Source organism: Bombus fervidus, chromosome 12 (genome assembly GCF_041682495.2).
Source record: "Bombus fervidus isolate BK054 chromosome 12, iyBomFerv1, whole genome shotgun sequence".
NCBI lineage: Eukaryota > Metazoa > Arthropoda > Insecta > Hymenoptera > Apidae > Bombus > Bombus fervidus.
The window spans coordinates 8,130,060-8,151,234 of NC_091528.1; the positions used below are offsets into that span (position 1 = coordinate 8,130,060).

The following is a 21,175-nucleotide window of genomic DNA, read 5'->3' on the forward strand; positions in this document are numbered from 1 at the left end:
CGGCGGAAAAACTCGTCTGGGTCAGATCTCCATCCCCTCTGGCTGCACCCCCGCGATACTCGCGCGCTTTCTTCCTGTCTCATTTGGGTCAGCGAACCGATACGTGTCACTTCGGCTCCTCTTCTCGCGTTTCACCCTCCATTTTCCCACTGATCTCTCATCTTCCATGCAGTTTTTCCATCTACTTCTCTCGCGATGTAGCGATAGGGGGTGATAAAACGTTTGAAACGATGCGTTTCGGCTTGGGTTAGGTCGTGGTAAGATCTTAACGCGTCTAAGGTCGGCTTTAATCTCAGACCAGTGGCTTAGAATTTTTCCAATGTTACTAAACTTAATCAGGGGGGGGGGTGAATTTAGGCGTCCGCGGTTAAGACGAGAGCAAAAAATCGAAAACTTTGAGGGAGATTGGTGAGTTAGGAAAATTTCTCTCCTGTTATCAAGATTAACTCGAACGAAGGATTTAGATGTCCGCGGTTAAGACGTCCGAGGAGGAGAATTTTTATAGACAGACTGATAAATCGATACTTTTTGCCGGATATTATTAACGTGGTTCGGGATATAGGAGTCAGGTGTGCGTAGTTTGAGACTGTAGCCGCTGCTGTAACGTTCCAAACGATCGAAACAGTATCATAAAATTTTCTGAAAGGAGCGCGTCGTTGAAGGGGGCAGTTCACTGACCAGACTTTTTTTCGGGCAGGGAGGATAGTCGGGCAGAGAGCGAAGGGTCAGAAGTCACGTAAATTCCAGGCGATCGGTTATCGGGCCAACGGTCTCCCCTGGAAACGAGGGAAACCGAGGCGACAAGAGAGAAGAGCCGCCAATTCGGGGCCAACTGTTGAATTTTATCACTCGCTGTCGCCCCACCCCTATTGCCCTTCGTGTTTCGTCCGCGAGTGGTGGTGAGAGGCAGAGGGGCAGGTTAACGTAACACAGACCACATGTGTGTCCCGTTTACCACCCTCTCTCATTCTCTCTCTGTTTTTCTCTCTGTTTTTCTCTCGCATTCGCTCGGTTTCTCTAGGCCTAGCTGACAAAAAAAGCCACGAAAGCGATACGGCCCTGACACCCTGTGGGAACACATGTGTGTCTTAGATAGCTGGCAAGCAAGTGGGAGGAGTATGGAAGGTCTTCGAACTGAGATAATCCATTGAACCCCATGTGTGTGTTTATACGTGTGTAAGTTCTTCCTTCGTTGATCCAAAATGACGTTCCTTCCAGAGATTCGGTCTTTATACGTATATGATATTATGCAATATATATTATAAATTGTTGGATATATAAATTGTTCATTTATTACTTTCCTATAATTCTTTGAAATAACTTTCACATGTTTTTTCCTGTGTATTTTAAATCGTCATCTTACACGAACGTGTAACTTTTTCCGATTAATCGTTTCCTTGGTGATCCGATTCAATTAGAACGTTTCATATGTGTATCATTAAGCGTTTGAATACTTAGGATGAGCAGTGTATGTGGAAATAAAAATTACGAACGATTCAATTTCTGGTGTTCTCTCGACGATTTATTCCCTTCCTCTTGGTTATTCATATTTTCTATTACTTCCTGTACGTCGTTTCGGTGATTCATGCTGCTGGCAAGCCACCTATCCTACCGATCTTTTACTTCTTAGCTTGGATCCAATCGACATCGTTAACGTAATAGATGGCCCAAAGTCGGGGTTAAAAAGGGCCCTGACTATATTCTTGCACCAAATATAGATTGATATTTTCTCAGCTCGTCTCTTCCTTTACATCCTCCATCTTTCATAAAAAGAACTTCAGCTCCTTCAAAGTTTCACCGTCTTTCCATAAACCATCGCAAACATGATTTTCCCTAAAACATGTCAAAGCCATTTCCCATATTACTAGCAACAATCTTTCTAAATACTTGGCCAAATATCCAAGAATCTTCCTCCGTGCAAACGTTAATCCAGACAACTCGATCGACGAATCTTAGAATCCTATCCCACTTTATCCAACACACTCGCGTCATCCCAACACTGTACCAAACATCCTACCAAAAATCTGAGAACCTTTTTCCTGCAAACGTTCCTTCCATATCGCTCCAATTATCTCGATCGTCAACAAATCCGACAACTCTTTGCCGTTTTATCTGTCGGCTCTTTCAAACACCGCTAAATATCTTTTCATCGAACGATTTGTATCCGCCTTAACCAAATGTCGGTGGCGAAGTTGAAAGTTCGCGTACGTGTAAAGGTGTCTAGGTCGAATGTGAAAGAACAGGTCCCATACCGGTTGGTTCACGCGGCCACGTGTGCCAGCGTGTAACCCCTTGAAGAGGGTGGAGGAGAAGGAGAGTTTTGCCAGCTGCCAGCAATTTATCAGGACCCTCGGTGAGCCGAGTGGAAGTCGAAGACCTTGGCCCGGTCGATCGCGTAGTCTCGTTCTGTCACGACTCGAAACCCGACTCCATCGTGTTACACAGCGATGTTTCGAGTCTGTTCACCCTGTTTCACGATCTAGACTTGTTCTAAGAATCGTTGGTCCACGGGGAGACCCACCGGATCGTCGTCCCTGACTTGTGTCATTAGTGCCGGCCTGGCTATAAGTCATTAAGATGACGACCAACGAGGACGATCAGTCTTTTGGGTCAGCCTCTAATGCCAGTCAAGGGACTCTCTTCAGACAGACTCCTCGACGTTTCCTTCGTTTATGGCTTCTCCTGGATGCAATACACCGATACATAGTTACAGGATGATCCGAAATTAACGCCTCAGTCCCACGGCTTGACGAACTTTTGATGATGGCGCATGCAGTACGACTGTGTTGGTAGACGTTGCTCGCTGTTGGAAATTGGAGAGCTTACACGGCAAACGACGCCAAGTTTATAAATAAATAAATAAGCAATTCTTTGTCTACTTTCTTCTATCGAATCCTGTACACTTTGCATACGCGCTTCTAGAAGATTTCTGTATTCTACGTTTGGTAATATCGTGCGTGATGGATGTTGTTAGACGCGCTGCGCTGTGCTTCTTCCATCGCCAGAAACGTTCGGAATAAAACGCTGCTTAAGTGTTTGGTCGGACTAGTCGTAATTTCCTGTTACGTACTCATTTCGCAGGAGAAGGAGAATAGGGAAAGTGGAAAGGGGAGGGAAGAAGACAAAAAGAAATTAAGTTAACGAGGGGGAGGAAGAGAGAAAATAAGAAGCGAAGGACGGAAAGAGAATGAAAGCAAAAGAGCGTAGAGGGAACGAATAGAAGGAAGAAAATTGGAGGGGAATCTCAAACATTAAAGATCATTACGTTTATTGCTCTCCACAGAAAATATGTGGTGTATGTTCAAGTACGAAATTGTTTCGCTTAAAGCTACTCGAATTAACTTATTTTCCCATAACTATGAAAAAAAGGGCGGAAGAAAAGAGCGTCGAAGGGTCATAGAATACAGTCTATTATTCTTCCATCGAGGCGCAATTAAGCCTTGCTGAAGCGTCGGATCGCAGGATCGAACGCAACGGGGGCTAAATCCATCGCGACAGATAGCACTCGAGGATCCAGGGAATTGTTGATTCCCGGCGGATAGTTAAACACGAGAGGCCCTTTAGGGGCATTAAGAATTAAGTAATCCTCTCTAAACATTGAATCGACCCGTCAGCCGACGAGATACACACCGTGGATGCACTTTGCCAGCCAAAGTGGCGATCGCCTGCGAGAAAACAGAGTCTCGTTTCACAGTGAAAAAAAGGCACACCGCCCTTTCGACCGTGTTTTTTTCAAAATATTCACTCGTCTGAATGTGAAATATATGTGGAACGGGGAGATAGCGAGATGGAAATGGGAATTTGTCATCGATTTGAAATATTCGGAGCGTTTGTTAAGGTCGAGATTGCCCGATTAGATTATCGAATTCATATGGAACATCGGTTGTCGTTGTTCTCGGTGATTTCGTTTCGAGACACGTAGAATTCGATAATACGAAAGTTGCTACTAAAGTTGTGCTCGCCTTCGCTTATCAAAAACGAAGAAATCAGAGGAGAATCATTTGTAAATTTAGAAATACATTTATTAGTTTTTGTACGTACAAAGTATGTTAAAAGTATTTCAAGATTCCACTTTCGTAAATTAGAGTTTCGTTTGCTAGCAACGATCTCGTACAATTTCATCAGTATCGGATGATCGCGTCGTAAAAGTGGCACGTAAAAAGTCGTAGGCATTACAGAAGAGCTAAAAAAGTATTTCAAGGTTCCTCTGCCATAAATTAAAGCTTCGTTGTCTACCAATGATTTCCTACAATTTCACCAAGGACTCGTAAATTCATATCATAAAATACCAACATATTCAAGTTGGCCACAGAACACGTTTTAAACGTGCTGTAATAATACTTAACATCGCCTAAGCGGTGACGTAAAAAATTCAACGCAGCTTGTCTGTCGCCAGAGGTGTTTAAAAGGGGTCGAGCGTAAGATCAACCGGTGATCCTTAATCTTTCCCATGGAGAAACACGCTTTGCTTGAACGTGGCCACTGGCCACCGAAGAAATTCACGTAAAAAAGAAGAAACGTAAGTGAGTATCGAAGGAAATTGGACGGTGTTGGTACTCACAGGTTAGGCTTGGCTGTGGAAAGGTGACGTTAACTATGAAAGATTGACAAGAATCGAACGGCCTAGCCTACTTTGGGGATTCGAGTCATCGGTTCGGATCGATGAACCCTGAGCTGTGCCGTGGGCGATAGAAAAATCAAAAGCAAAATGCAAGGGTTAGTCCGAGGGGTAGCTTGAGAAATATAGAAGACGCTAATTTCTTAACTCGAAGGATTTTCCCGTTACTCTGTGGAGTACATGAGAGATGTATTTTTAAAACATCGTAGAATCTTTTTATAATTACAGTTAGAAATGTCTTGAATCCTTTCAGCAGTGAATAGTTTCTGAAGACGTAGGCTGATCTTGTGAAATGAGAACTATTTTGCCGTGTGTATATATTTGATGTATATCGACATTTAAATTGTTTTACGCAGCATGAGAATTATTTATTTGTCGATAGAAATGTTGAGATTACGCGAATGAATCGGTAAATATACCGTCACGGATGTACTTTATAAACATCATCGCTAAACGTCATTTCCTTTCCAAAAGCGATAGATAGGAAGATGCTGCGATTTAACGTCTTGAAGAAATAATAATCATAAATATGTACATAGAATGTGTTTATATTGTATTTAATCTGGACTAGTACAACTGTAACACTGAAAGGGTTAGGTTGGGATTAGGTTGTGCTACCAAATAGGGAAATATTCACGGTTTACTAAATAAAATACATCATTGTTCTCCGGTATTCTTTGGCTGAGTGAGCTTTGTATACTAAATGAAGAAGGAATTGATTATCTTGGAAGGAACAGCATTTCGTTTAATCTCGTCACTAGGATAAAACGCGGGATTTTACACTCAGTTGACGTTAACGAAGGAAACATTGTAACAACAACGAGAATGAATTAATGAAAGGAGAGAAAATTGAAAGAAAAAGAGGTTTAAAAACGAGCAATCATAGTCTCGGAGAAGAGTTCTTAACGAAATTATATCCGCGAAGGAACTTGGTAAGTTTCCCACTTTTCTCGCATTTTCACGGCCCACTTTTCTTCCCCTTCTTCCTTCTTACGACAGAAATACTAAAAATAAAATGGAGGAAACGGAAAATAGAGCAGGATAAAGGATACAAAGAAAAGGTGGTAGGGGTGGAAAAATTAAAGGGAAAAGCTCGTTCTCGATGGAACGTAATTTCCGGTGTTTAGCATGGAAAATATTTCGCCCTGCCGCTCTTTTCTCTCCCCCGGAATTTTAAACTCGTTTCTACAACGATGCTTGTTATAATTTCGTTAAACAATTACCGTTCACTTAGTTACCGTGTTCCGCGGAGAATTTGCTCACGATGAAAGTGAAGCTTTAACTTTCACCACCGACGAGAATCGCGTTAGGTATGCTCCGCATGAAAATTTCCCTAAGTTACATTCATCACGATGCTTACTTTGTATTACAATCACGACAAACATGATTTATGGCTGGAACGATTTCATTTTAAATAATTGTCCTTATTTCCAAAAATGAATCTTTGATACAGCTACTTTTCTAGCCAGCTGAAGTTCTGATCTAATTCCTGACCGATTGATTGGTTTAACAATTCTTCCTACCAATTTCTATCAGATTTTCATTCCCTTTCCTCGTCAGAAGCTTCTTTGACGTATTCACTCGTATTTATCGTACTTCTTTATCGATCCTTCGACCACCAAGCAATGATATAGCGTGTAATATTGCTCTAATCGGTAAATAAAATAGCTTACATACTATTTTAGCATGATACAAAAATGTAGTAGAATAATTTAAGCTCGTTATGTAGGTCTGAGACACAAAGAACTTGCCCGTGACTTAATAAAAAGTGCTTTATCTAAGTGCTATAAATATTCCCATTCCTCCAACTTTATAAATATATAGCATCTACGCGAAAGGCGGAATAGCTACGAAAGAAGCGTCGAGCGATTCCTCCGAATGTGCTTCCACAACCACGCCATTAGAAACTACAATACCACAACCTAAACCGACTAACAAAATCGCCAGACTCCTAAGAGCAGAAAGGAACACCTACTGTCCCGAACATCGTGACTAACACGGTCATCCGCTGGAACTTTCTGTCTCGAAGAAAGCATTCCCGATGGAACTAGCTTCGCATCGACTGTCACGAAAATTCGTGTTTAACGAGCCGGTTGTCAGATCTGGAGGACCACGGTCGAAAGGAAGGACCGCGCGAAGCCAAGGGGTTGGGAGGATTTAGGGTGGCAAATAACGACAGATAAAGAAAAGAGAGAGGGTGACGTCACGGGCGTCCTGTTGGGCTAGGTCGCGACGCGGCCTCCCTTCGTCGCTCGGCGTTCCTCGCCACGGAACGGTGAACTCGCCCCCTTCGTCCGCCAGCATCTAGCAGCTCCTCCACCCTTGGCCGTCGTGCCGAAAAAAGCAAGGCTCGCAGAAAGGACGCCCGGCGTCGTGGCGCTCTTTGGTTGATCAATACACGCCGCCTCGTACGCGGACGGACGGTCACGCATGTGCACCGTGTGGGCCCCTCGTTTTCTCCTCTCTTTCTCTCCTTCGCCCCTTAGCCTCCTCTGCCCACCCCTCTTCTTCTCCTTTTTTTATCCCTTTCTCTCACCCGACCACCCACTTTTCGTACCGCGCTCCTATCTCTTTCTCTCACCGTGTTCGCCTTCCCCTTTTTCTTCCACCCTCCCACCCCCGCCCTCTCCGCAACCCCTTCGAGCACTGTGTCTTCTTCCCTTTCGTCTTTTTGCGCCTCTTCCACCGAACCCCTCTGCCCCGCGGCCCTTCCAACCCCTCTGGCTGTCGCCCCCTCCGACGTCTATCTCGCGCCGGACACCGGGGAACGTGCCACTCTTCTTCTTGTCCTTTCGAGAGCTTGAATTTTTCGGGGTGGGGGGTTTTAATGGTAGAGATGTCTTGTTAGTTTCAAGGAGATGAGATTTCGTTCGTTCGATTAACTGTTATTCGGACGTTGCGTGCAAATTCACTGGCCAAGATCTTCCAGCTATTTTCTACCGTTTGTTTATCAATCTCAGATATTGGGGAAATTTCTTTCCAGAGAATAGTGGTTCGTCCCTTTTATAAGATTTAGAATAGCAAATCAGGAGTTATAATGTTAACTCGGATGTCGGTGGAAGTTACAGAAGATTCAGTCACGGCGGATAATTCGATTATAATTGTATCGAGAAAATAATTCAAATTGCAAGCGTCATCTCTAAAAGGAAACATTTACAGTGACGATTTTTCAATTCACCCCTAGTCGAGAAAATTCATCGTTCTCTATCGGCTATTATTCCTATCGCACTTCTCTTCTTTGTTCTTTCCTGGCAGCCTTACCCGATCCTTCCACCCCCTCCGTTTCTATCTTTCCGCCCCTGGTTCCCCAGCCGCGCTCCTCCTTCCTGGAGGCTGGCCGATTTTTTCCTCCCGTTTCCTCGGCTCCGCTATTTTTTTTTTCCACCTTTTTCCCTCCCCCGGCCGGTTTCGCCTGCCCCCTCTTCAACCCCCGCCGCTCAGGCGGCACGGAGCGCCCTCTTCCTCTGTCTCTTCTCCCTTTCTTTTTCATCCAGCCCGGTTTCTTGCTCTCCTTCGATCTACTCTTCGCTCTCTATCTTCGTCCACGTCGCCTTCTCTCTTCATCCGTCGAACGAACGAACGAACGAACCCCTTCTTCCTTTTTACCCCCGTCCTTGTGATCTTTTTTTCCCCGGCCACCCTCCGATGCCGGGCGTCGGCGTCCTTTTGCTATCGGGACGCTCTCTCGACTATCGGCCCGACCACCTACACCGACGTACGGAATAGAGAAAGAGAGAGAGAGGATAGCCAAGGGGGTTTCGAAGCGAGAGGAGAGAGTGGCTGCAGCGCCTGGATGCGAGCTAAAATGTATTTTTTTTCCCTTCTTTATCTTCCCTTCGAGCTGCTCGTGGGTAGGTTGGATTACCAATCCGGGGATCGTCGAGCATGTATTTCCATTTTTTCCCTCCTTTTCGCCTTTTCCATCCTCCCTCCTGTCTCTATCCTCTCGCCCTCTCTCTTCTTCCTTTTTTTCGCCTGGACGTAAGGGTTGCATCGGACGACGCAACCTCCCCCATCCCCACCCTCTTCGTCCCACGCCGTCGTGTTTCCGGCTCGATGGAAATTATCGAGTTGAATTTTTGAAGGGCCTGTGTTTCGTGTCCACGAAAAACGTGGCTTGGAAAAGGGGATGCGGGAGTAGCTGGAGGGTGATCGTGGATATTTCGATCAACGAACTCGCTTCGTGCTTCAGTGACGGAATGGAGAGGCCTCGAGTGGAGAAATTTTACTGGGTCTCTGACTTCGGTTTTTAATAAAGCTGCACAGCAGGAGCTTTAGAGGAGGTGGAAAGCTTCTTGGTTTACCGAATGTCAGAGCTTCCAGCGTTATAAGGAGAGCCGTGTACCGGTATACATATTACATCCGTTGCAGTCTATTTTTCGCTCGTACCCCTCGCCCTCTTTGTTGAAACTTTACTTTTAAATTTGAACGTGCTCGTCATACCAATAAGGCTGATTCTCTTATTGAATTATTAAGAAATTTAAGCGACTGTTCGCCGGATGACACGTTTCAAGATCCGTGACTGGTATTAGATTAAGTTATTTAACCCCCTTATATTCCTGTGCTCTTTAATTATCAGTAGAATCTTTCAATCTAAGTTTAGAAAAGAACAATGAATATTATATACAGTAGCGAAGAAAAGGAAATTGAAAGCTAAGTAGGTAATTTATTTCTAATATATGCACATAATACTAACATTTATATTAGACCTTTTTCACCATGTTGTTCACACTTTTCTATTCTGCAGTGTACATTATATCTCTACGCTGTTCTTGTTAAGTACAATCTGTTTTGCAATTTGCAAAATACCAAGTTTTTTTGTACTACGTATATTTAAACCTCGTTTCATCCTCTGCTGTATATAAACCTCGGTTTGGTTGATAGTCTCGACATATAATAGAATGCAACTAACCAAAGTTCCTTTCCGCTTTTTCTCGTGTAAATATAATGTAAGGTCGGTTCGACTTAAAGGGATTTAGGTCGGCAACCCTTGTAGGAAATGTCAGACAAATGTCAAAGGGCGACATTACTCGGTCGCTCGACTTCCAGGCTCTTCAATTATTCTTCTCATTACCAGATCCAATTTGAACCGTCACGTGACCGATCTCGATTCCATCTGCCAGCGGATGGATGGATTTAAGGGATGAATCGGTCTGTTCCTGCTCAACAACGATTTCCTTCGCCCTCAGCTCGCTCCTCCAACTTTCTGTCTCCTCTTGTTCACGATTTTAAAATAGAAACGGATAGTACCCATTTCCGGCCTGTGCTTCAAAACACTCATGATTTTTTTCTGTCGTGTGAAGAATCTTCCCACCTTCGGATGGTTTTACTTAGGGCGGTGAAAGTTTTTAGAACAGAAGTAGAATCTTTTCGACAGGTGTTGCGTGTGTGCTTCTAATGAGACTAACATTAAAATATGGCTACCTGGAATTGCGAAGATTGTACAATTTTCAACTTGATTAACCGCTTGATACGAACAATTTACTACGCCTATTTCTTTCGGAAGGAGTTGAGAATTTTTAGAACACGAGGATATGGAAATGAACTAGTTTCGTTAAATGTTCAAAATCTAGAGGTGCTTAGAATTATTTTTAAAAGATGGTAACTCACAATGGCACTTTTAGATTTCTAAAATTAATCGATATTTTATATGCACTTAGATCTTATTTTCTAAAAGCATTCGCATTTTCTGAACACGAAACTGGAAAATTCAGATCCTTTGGAATACAATAATTTGCAATTGGAAAAGTTCCATAAAATTTCCATAAAAAGTACTTTACAGTCTCAGACATCCGGGCAATTTTTATAACATAACACCAAAACATAGAAACGAAACCTTTCCGCCGTATATCCTACGTTTCATCGCAGTAGAAATAATTACGAAATATGATACACGATTAATTATGTCTCCAAACGTTCAAATTCAGTCATCGGCATCGATAAAAATAGATGGAGAAATTTCAATGAAATAAGGAATTTCGTAAATGCGCGGATCAACAGGCAAATAGAATGGGAGAAACATCGAAATTTTGTTTCAATAAAAATGTCGGTGGACAGGATCGCAATATCTGAAAGGGATTTTATCCGGTCGTTCGCGAGAGGGTGAGCTTTCGACGGCGTTAGGGTCGCGCTGACCATCCTCGCACGGAAAATGCATATCCCTTCACGTTCTTGGACTTTCTCACAAGAATCGGATCGTTTCACGAGCCACCTGTGGAGCGACCGACGAAAGCATTGCCCTTTCGACGCCTTATGGTGTCCCTTAGCTCGGTTTCTAGGTCGGTCCTACACCCTCGGATTTATGGGGGCGTAAAATTCAGTCGCACCGAGTGGCTCGCTATCGATTCGTACTTACCGAACTAGGTCGATCGACGAATCACCTTCGACATCGACTTACGACAAGGTTGATGGCTTTTCAGTATTATTGCGCGATTGTTTTACGATCAAGTTCTCGTTTCGTTCTTCCATATACCATTTTCAATCGTTAATCTATAATATTTGTTGCGATATTTGCCAAACTTCCTTTCTCCTCTGTATAGAGTCTAAATTAATTATATAATAAATTAAGTAAGATTTTTCTCTTGCTTTTAACTGGTTTTCAAAAAATGACCATTGGTCTCCGCAAAAAATGGCCACGTTAGAGAACATGGAGCAACGCGAATAGTGTTACAAAAATTGCAATATTTAATAAAATTATCTTAGAAACAGCTCTGTATTTATAGTACGTACACTTAATTTATCTATTATTATTATTTTTTGTTTTTTTTAATCACTTTGCAACAATTATAAAATGGAAATACAGTAAAAATTACACCGCCATTCTCAGAGGGATTAAATTGAATAAAATTATCTACGAAAATACCCGTATTTACGATAATACACAAATATAATTTATTTACTACTTTTCTACCGTCTTATCACAGTCGTGAAATGGCAGTGGTACAGAAATTACACGATCGTTCTCGAAGGAATTAAAAGCTTCGTTATCAACGTGAAATCGCTCGCCAAATATTTCAGACACGTCAGCTATATATCAGAAAGTCTACTGCGAGCAATTTCACCAAGGAATAACGTAGAAAGAACAGAGGAATTCGAATGGTCGCGTTTACTTTATCGTTCGTGTAACGCGATCCCTCGTCCGGAATAGGCCACCCTTTACTTCGAGCATTCCGAGTCCTTCGAGATGGATACGTGACCACACGCAAGGTCCTGCGAGTTGCGGAGGCCTGTCGGAGGGTGGTACGCGGTCGTTTGTGGTTCAGGAGGTCGTGAGAAGGGAAACGAGGTCATCCCTTAATGTTCCTGGCATCCCCGGTGTCCCCCTGTCGTACGTGTATTTCGTTGGCTTTTTAAACCGCCCACGGTTTTCAGCCTGGACAACAGCTTCGTGTTATGGGAGCCGTCAATCGAGGGAAAGAATTTTCTCCTGTAGGCAATTAGTGGGACGGCTGATGATTTACTGTGTACAAATTCGAAAGATTAAGAAGCTTCCCTTTCATGACGTTCGATTTATAGTTTTACGTTTAACGAGAGTAAAATTTCATTTTCGGGTTAGATGGATTTGGGGACGACTCGGGTGGAGTTTTTCGTTTGTACATTTTATTTTCCAATGCGGATAAAATTCTTTTAGCGGTCAATTCGATTATATTCAGTTTATTAAGAATCTTCTCGGAGAATTTCGATTATTGAATTCTTTTTTTTTAATAAACTCGATTGTGCAAAGAAATTTTGAAGAAACGGCTTAATAATTCCCTCCTCGTTGTTTCTCGTTGCATCATGTCCTACGATTTGAAAAAATACGAAACTTCTCGGACAATAATTCGTGGATTAATACTACTGATAAATTGACAAGGTACGTGTTATAAATCACAGACCTCTAACAAGATAATCAGATAATTTATAATCGATCGAAATTACTTGTAAAATTCCGTTTGTTTCATCGTCGAAAGTTTCGCTATTGTGTAAGATTTTTCATTCTGATTTTATACACTGGTAGCTGTGTTGTATTAATAACCGGTTACTCGTGTGTATTTCATAAAATATTAATTAAATCGCTTAAGATTCTTTTTTATATTAATTAAATTAACATACAGCGAAAGATATCAGTTGCTCGGTTCATTTTATCAAATCTCGCTCAATTTCCCTCAAATGAATTCTTTCGTCGCGTGATTTAAACAACCCCTTTATATTATAACTTTTCCATCCCCTATGGCTGAAGTACGCGTTTTCGCCTAACAATTTATGAGCGAAAAAGATGGTTCAGGGGGTTGGATTGTTTGTCTCTGTAGAAGGCCGAGTGATGCCCAAGGTCACAGGCTAAGCCAGCCACCCTCGTCTATGTTGTGTCTAGACGGTACTTTTTACCCCTCGCCGTCCTCTTTGCCATCCTCGATCCTCGCTGCCCACGCCTCCACCAGTTCGCTACGTCGACTACTTTCCACACTCCACCTCGCTTCCACCAGCTCACCAACCCCCGTCCTTCGCTACGATACTCCATTTATCAATTATTGATACTCTTTACGCGGTTTTCGGCGATTGCCATTCGACGATGTTACGTCGTTCATCGATGAAAGACGATGAATCATGATCTTCTCGTCGACTTATTTTCTGTTACTTAATGTAATTGCACCTGGTGACTCTTCCTACGCGATATTCTTCTTACTCTTTTAACACGATTTATTCGCATTTACACGTTTGATTTAGTTACAAAACGCACGGTAATAATTAGTTGGCTGGTTAGTATCCTACGCGGATACTTGAAAATCGTGCTTTCTTAAGCACGTGCGTTATACGTGTTTATTAAACAAAATGTTTTTAGCGAATGCGTTTCTGTATTTTAAATTGCCTGCTGTATAACTTGCGTCAGTTTAATACAAGTTTTATACCTTGTTCCACACCAATTTTTTCGTGACCCTTTTCACACGATTCTCTTTCTACATGATACGCATCCAGCGTGCAAAAACAGGCTCATACGGTAGCATAGTTTCGCAATTGCCTAGAGAAATTAGGATTCGTCGTGGGATTTGATATTGTTTTATAAGTGTAACGTAATCGGTGTAGCTTCATGATCAAATAGGAAATCATGATTCCTTGTAGTATTTCGTACTGTTTTGCAAATTTATCGTGATTGATATAGCTTTTGGAATCCAGCAGAGAAATGAAGAAAATAAGAAACAAGTTACACTATTTGATTCTAAAACGAAACTACAGCTAATATACCAGTGATGGAAAGAAGCTGTTTTCAGACACAAAATTGTAGTCGCGACAAACTTGGTGTCGTCACGAGCGAATCATTTTTATATATTGTGCAATAACTGCCAGAGTTTGTTTTTACAACTCTAGTTCGCTTATGGGAGTCTCGGCCGCCAAGCGATTCGAATGTGTAGCTGTAAAGACCAAAATCGTACGACGCGTCTACCTCTTAAAATACAACGCGATATTTAAGCTCGCAAGATACTGGACGCAGCATAGTAGTCGATACGAAAGACTAGAAACAGAAGAATCAATTTGAACATAGGGAAGAGGGATTACATTACACTAAAAGTTTGCCATCAAAAGTAAATCGAGAAATGAACACGTATTTAATAAACAAAAGAGATACGAAATATAGAAGAATATAAATAGAAGAATAACATCAAATATAGAAAAAGAAGAGCACTGTCCTACGTGTGGTATTAAGAATTAAACGTCAAAAGTAGGTCGACAAATAAAACACTCATTTAAACGTATTAGCGTTAGATATTTCAGCTTCACTTGTCTTTACGTGTCTTTATAATTATTGGGTTGGTAACTAAGTGATTGCGGATTCTGCCATTACCACCTAACGACAAACTCCGCAGTCACTTAGTTGCCAACCTAATGGTACACACGTAATTGGAATTAATATTCGCATTTACAAATACATATATACATACATACATACATACATACATATATATGTAAGAAAACTTCAATGATATCTACTTCCACTATGCGTCCAGCTATCTTTTCCTCCGGCTGTATCTAAGTCAAGAAGAATAAATTCAAACATAGAAAAAGAAAGACATTGTGCCCTATATTCGGTGCTTTGTGCTCTATATAAACTAACATATATCTATTTTTTCTGTCGCAGCAATGCAATCCGCACGACAAGGAGAGCGACTATTGGGGTGGCGGACGGGGCGCGAAACAAGGTTACGAGGTGAGCCAACCGCTTGCACATATTTTAGCAGAACGGCCGAAATTTTCACGGTCCCCGTGCTAATTCTACTTAGTGAAGCGCAGCACTTTCTGTTGCAGGCGAAAATGAACGCGGACCATGGCCAACTGCAGAAAGGTGAGTCGTCCTTTTGCCTTCTTTCTTTAATTGGATCTCTTAATCGGCCGTGAACGTATGCCTCGCGGCACCGGTTTAATTATGCGTGTTTCTCGTTTTTCCCTCTCTTTCTCTCTTTCTCCCTTCTCCCCTTGCTCTCTTATCGTCAACGTTTCCCCCTCTCTCTTTCCTTTTCTACCTTAGAGGAAAAAATATTTTGGACATAGAATAAACGTGGACCGAGGAGCGCGCAAATATTGGCACTCAATATTCGATAGTGCGGCCATTCACGGATATTGAAATAACAGAGGTGAACGACGACACGGAGGATGGAACGTATTCCCGTTTCTTTTTTCTTTTTTTTTTTTTTTTCCTTCACGTTCCGGTTTCATTCTTTTTTCTTTCGTTTCTCCCGTTTTGTTCCTTTTCGACGAATTTTGTCTCGTTCCGGTTCCAGGGTGCCAGCACAGAACGTGTTGACTGGACCCAGGCGGTTTTCACGGTGAATCGGCAATTCCAGGATATCGAAGGGTTGAAAATTTGGAAATTGCTCGTGCTACCGAAATTCGCGATTTATTCGTTGGTTCGTCATCGTGATTTTGGTGTTAAGATTCTGTGCAGTTATCAAAGTTGGAAAATCGATTGTACGTAGTTGTCGAAGATCGTATTGTGTTGCTTAGAGTGTTGACCATCTTTGAAAGTTATATCTTTAGTTTTGTATAACTGAAAAAAGTCCTGTTTTTTTTTCTTCTTTTTTTCGAAGATTGGATTTTGATCTTTCGGTATTTCTTAGATCTAATTAACTATTCAATGTTAATCAGATAGACGCTACAAGACAGACGTTCTTTATGAACTCCTAAAAGGACTTCTTTCGTCGATTTCTCAATTCCACGATCTTCGTCGTTAGGAACTACCGGGTACGAAATGAATTTACTTCCTGTCAATCTTCGTCGTTGTAGGCTGTACCAAGTAAAATAGCTTCTATAATTTCTATAATTCTATAGCAACTGTGATTTCAAAACGAGTAAATAAGCCGGTCCGAAGTCAAGAAGGCCAAAGAAGACCACCAAACAATCTAGCAGTACCAAATCACTCAAACTATTATTTATTCTTCGCTTAATATACAATGTCAGACACGCCAGATGATTTCATCTTACTAAGCAGAGGTTTCTCCTTAAATAATCCAACACCGACCATAAGACCTTTGCTTGTCCGAAGAAAAGAGAAAGAAAAAAGAGGAGGAAGGAGAGACAGGACCGAAGCTGACGCACGTTACGTGTAAACATAGTTCGTAAGGTTGGTTCGCTGTCTGAAACCGGTTGTAACTTTGCATCCGTGACGTAAGATCGTCGATTAGGATCGAAGCAGGAGCGGGACCGCTTCGGGCCAGGCAAAAAACACGCGTGAACGCGAATTTATCATTCCACCGTGTCCCCGTCCTGTCCTTTTCTTTCTCTTTTACCTTTTCCCTCTTTCTTCTTTTTTTTTCATCTGTTACCGGACCAGGATCTCTTGTTTCTCTGTTGGTCCTCGCTTTGGTCCTCTTTCTCGGCTTCCTTCTTCCGCGTTGCAGTTTCCCTGACCTCTGTCTCGCGCTCGGTCTTCCACACATTCTTTATGTAGGTCGGCGCAGGAGAATTGGTATTACGAGCTTGTATAAGTGTTTCGCGATGCTTTTGTTGCGGAATAGAGAATTGAGAGAATTTGGAAAACGAGGTGGACGTTTCTATGGTAACTCTTTTGTTTTCGTCGTCCTGCGACTTTTTCATACTTTCAATTATTTTTCTTAAACATGGAGATTTGATCTTGGATCTTTAATTAGCTTCGGTACGCATGTTTGGGAGTTCGTTGACACTTTAAAAATTATTTCTGTGTATCAACGACGAATGTTTCTTACAATTACGAAAAGTAATTTTACAAGACGTCCATCTAAGAAATCATTCAATTAGTCAAGTCTTCAGCTTTCAGAATAGTTTAACCAGAATTACTTAATATTCTCTTAAAAAATCACAGCTTTCGAAGGAATTAAAAATTCAGGTCGACTTTTGCATTCGTAATTTAATCCTCATTTGCATTCCCAAAATCTCCTAATCAAATTTCATTCTTCCTAGCAAGAATCTTAGAAAATATCGAAACCTGAAAACCGGTGAAACATTAAAATCATTGTTTCAAACATCCTTGTAACAAACATCTCTGTTCTCAAATTATCCGAAACTCGATCGCCCGATATTGATCGGAACTCGAACTCCGTATCGTCGATTCTAAAAAAAAAAAAAAAATTGACCTTTCAAAATCAATAAAAAAATCAGAAGAAAATAAAACGATACGAGTATAGAATTAGAAAGGAAATTCAGCCTTTCAATTTATAAATTTCCATTTGCAAAATCTCTCGACGATGATTAATGTCGAACAAGACTCGTTAGAATTGGGGAAGATGTAAACGAGAGAAAATGACACAGGTTTTTTCCTGGTATCGAAAGAGTTGAAATCATCGATCGGCGTTTAACGAAGCGGGAGGGAACGCCGGCAATGACCTAGGCCATTCACAGGCCGTCATTTTTTCCCGGTGCTCTCCCCGAAGGGATTAAGTAATCGGTGGCTTCACTCGTAAAAGGTGAAGCACGTTTCCATAAATGTTTTTCACTGCCAATGGCACGCGCGACGTGTCGTGTAGATCGGCCATTTACGAGACGCACGTTTTCCCCACTATATTGGCCTGTTCTGACGGTGCCTCGTGTACCGATTCACTTGATAAGTGGAAAGAAACTGAGCAAAACAACGGCTACTTTTTTCTACCAGCTATTTTTTACACGTCTGTCCTCGCGTTTAGCTTATGTCCTTTATTTAATGACCGACCGGTAGAGAATTAGTACGCTGAGGATATTTATGAGAATTCAAATTTTTGTGACCACGGTTGAAACAAATTTAGGCAGAAATTCGTCTCACCTGCTAAACACTAGCACGAATACTATATACATTTTATATACTTTGTACGTTACGTGGATTTCGTGGATTTTTGCATTTTCGAATATCTCGTAATTATCTAAAAATTCACAGTGTAGCAATCAGCTGTTAATTTTTTGGTTACTTTTATCTCGACACTATTGGTATACTTTTATTTGTTAGAATAATAGAAAAATAAAATTTTATTTGTTCTTCTTGGAATAACAAATTAATTATAGTAATTCGTTAGCTGGATGAATAACGCGTAATTAGAGACATTTGTTAAGAATCAGCAGTTTCGTCACCGTCGTAATTGATTCACTTGGAATGGCCCGAAAATTCTCAAGAGAAAGGAATGTCTGCTGGTGAATTTGGGCCATCGTCGAACGATTCTTGGGTCTGGTTTGTCCGAAATTTCAACGTCATGCGATCCGTGCATTAAGGAATAGTCCAGGGGAACGTTTACGCCAACCCTCGGGGCTGATTTTCGAGTCGCACAACGAAAACTGTTGACTGGATTTCGGTTTCGAGACACGCGAGGCGATGATAATGACGGCTCGAAAGATTGAGTTATTACTTAACTCGCAATATTGTTGCCTTTCCACTCGAAATTTGTATTATAAATCTTTTCCATTCTTCCATTTTCTATTTACGAAAACAATACAAGAAACGATTCTTGTATTTACAATATCTACAGCGAATCAAATAAAACGAGTAAGAAGTGTCGAATAAAACTTATTACTCAAATATAATTTTCGTCTAGAAAAATTGGTCTTCGCGAACGTATCACTATCCGCACGATCGTGTAATTACAAATTGTACCAAAATTCACACTACGAACTTAATAGCAACACTAAGAACCAAACATAATCTCAAAAATCTCTCAAAATCGACAGACAAGAAAGTTAGTTTGCGGACAAAAATCGTAAATTGTACAATTTACGAACCAGACGTAATCTGGAAAACCTCGGAAACCGACCAGCAAACAAGAGAAACGCGTGAAGAACAACAAATACGGTGCTAACGTAACCGAAGAAAAATGGAACAGAGAAGGAGATGGTGGCAGTCTAATAACGAGAGACAGTGCCCACCGTCATTAAGATCGAAAGAACCGAAAAGCCGAGAGAGGTAACACGCGAGTTCTCTCGAGTCGGTTGGTTTCGTCACGATTTCCGTTTTCGAAACGTAACCGAGGCAAATGGTCGGTCTCTAATGACCGAAGCAACTTCGCCATGGTAATTCCCCTGTTACGAAGCGATTCCCGTGGACTGTCTCGATCCCATGACGCCTTGGTTCAGCTCGTTAATGGAACGGATAACGACTTTCACCTATGCGTGGTCCGAACCAGGTTGCACTGGCCTTTTATTCCTTCGACATTGGAAGCGATCGGCTTCATTTTCACGACACGATGTTCTTTGTATCGCCACAGGTGGTTAACACGATGTTTCGTGAACGAATGATGAATACGTTAAAGCAGACTGTTTCTTCGATCACCTACATATCGATTTGGAGTGGCATTCTTCTTCTTGTCGCTTCTTGGCAATTCGTTTTCCATTGCGTCATTTGGCCAGCGCGTGACTATTCGATCTTTCGTGGAAATTCGTATTTTTCAGAATCTTGTTTAATTGTTTAAATTGTTATAAAAGGTTCGCCTAGCAGCTATCATAGAAGCTACCGTAATTTGGATAATCGGTGTCTTAGTATTTTGTATTAGGTCGTCCGGAAAGTTTCTTTCGTTTTATAAGGAAATAATGGATGCACGACATTTTCCGTTTTATATTACTTCATCGAATTTATCCTATGATCCGTTTTGTTCTATCAAGATAAAGATCACAACGTTTGATAGATTAGGTGTCATTTTTGTATAAAGATGCGTCGTTGTAAAAGACGTGTCTGTAGGAGAAAGACACTTTTCGGACAACCTGATATATTGTACTTTGTAGGCGTCTTCGAATTTTCTGTAAATTCACGAAAATCGAAGAAAAGTAGAGTAATCATTGTTAGGTATTATTTATTTGACGGTTAACGTGATATTTCGCCAGGGAATGTCGAATATATTTAACAGTCTGTTTCCATCTCGTACGTGCACGTCGATTTGCCATGCTATTCTTCTTGTCGTAATTAGGTGATTTATCCAGTGTGTAATTATTTATTTATCGAGTAGAATGGAGACTGTTTGACGCGTGAAAATGTTGTTTGGAAGCATAGATCGATAACGAGCATACACAAGTTCAAAGATCACGATAATCCTAATTCGTACAAAAAAAATTGAAAGTGAAAAATTCATTTTATATTTCTCACTATCCGCTTTAACTTAGGAAACTTTTTCAGTTCTGCGTAGTCGGAAATTCGCGAGTCGATAGGTCCAATTCGCCAAAGCATTGCGAAAACGTAATTTCGCGTTTCTGCGCTTCCTTCGTTAAACAGGTCCGCGCTAACGACGATAAGTGTCGATGTTACGCCTGGAGCAAAGAATCGACGAATTTCGTCGCGCGAAAGCCAACCTCGATCGAACTTACGATGATCCACGTAACAAGATGGACATCTCTCGCTTTCGTTTCCGTTCGAGATTCGTAAATGAAGGCAAACAGCCAGCTGTTTTACAGTCGAATGACTTGCATTCGTCGTAAATCTGATTTTTTCTCTCGGTTTAATCCACCTGGCTCCTTTTAAGAGACTGAATCGAATCGAGAGTCATTATGAAACGCAATTTTATGATTCGTGCAATCTTGAAGTTACTGAAAAAGGTATACAGGTTGCTGTTAATTTTATTGATTAGATTGATAATGTTATTTGCTTTGGCCGCGCTGTGTGACATTATGCAGAGTTTACAATTCTTATGCGCGTAATTAAGAAAAGAAAATCTACGTTACAGTTGTTAAATATATCATTTTGGATATTTCTTACGCGCATTCTGTGCATTCTTGCGTCTTAATATTTTCTCTAAATGTATAATTCAAGAATTGTCTCAGTTAAAATTACGTTTGTCATAATAATTCTCAAGTAAATCCACGATATTATGTCGAAAGAAACGACCCGCGAATAATTAAGAATACAAATTACAATCTTTCAAACTTTGTGAAAAATTTCTAAATTACCGAAACGCCTGTGAGCTTTCACGATCACCATCTTCTGAGAGCGTACAGCACTCTATCACGTAGCCAACTTAATTGGCGAGTAATTGGTCAGAAACAAATATTTCAAATAATCGTATCACGAAGTCGCTAATTAATCGAATGTAATTAGAAACAATCGTAATACAATTTAGTTTAAACCGATTATACCAACGATCGATGTCTTATTAATCCTCGATGATTAAG

The 21,175-nt window shown here is 41.2% G+C and overlaps 1 protein-coding gene across 2 annotated transcripts in view; it reads left to right on the top strand.

Annotated features, from left to right (window-relative positions):
* The window catches only part of LOC139993160 (zinc finger protein rotund), a 247,346-nt gene that overhangs the window by 119,420 nt on the left and 106,751 nt on the right, over positions 1 to 21,175 (top strand). Inside the window, exons 3-4 of one of the 2 annotated variants that reach the window (XM_072014638.1) lie at positions 14,730 to 14,798; positions 14,882 to 14,933. In XM_072014638.1, coding sequence (XP_071870739.1) covers positions 14,730 to 14,798; positions 14,882 to 14,933 — 121 coding nt within the window. The remainder of the gene's footprint in view (positions 1 to 14,729; positions 14,799 to 14,881; positions 14,934 to 21,175) is intronic. The other variant, XM_072014639.1, reaches the window with a different exon arrangement.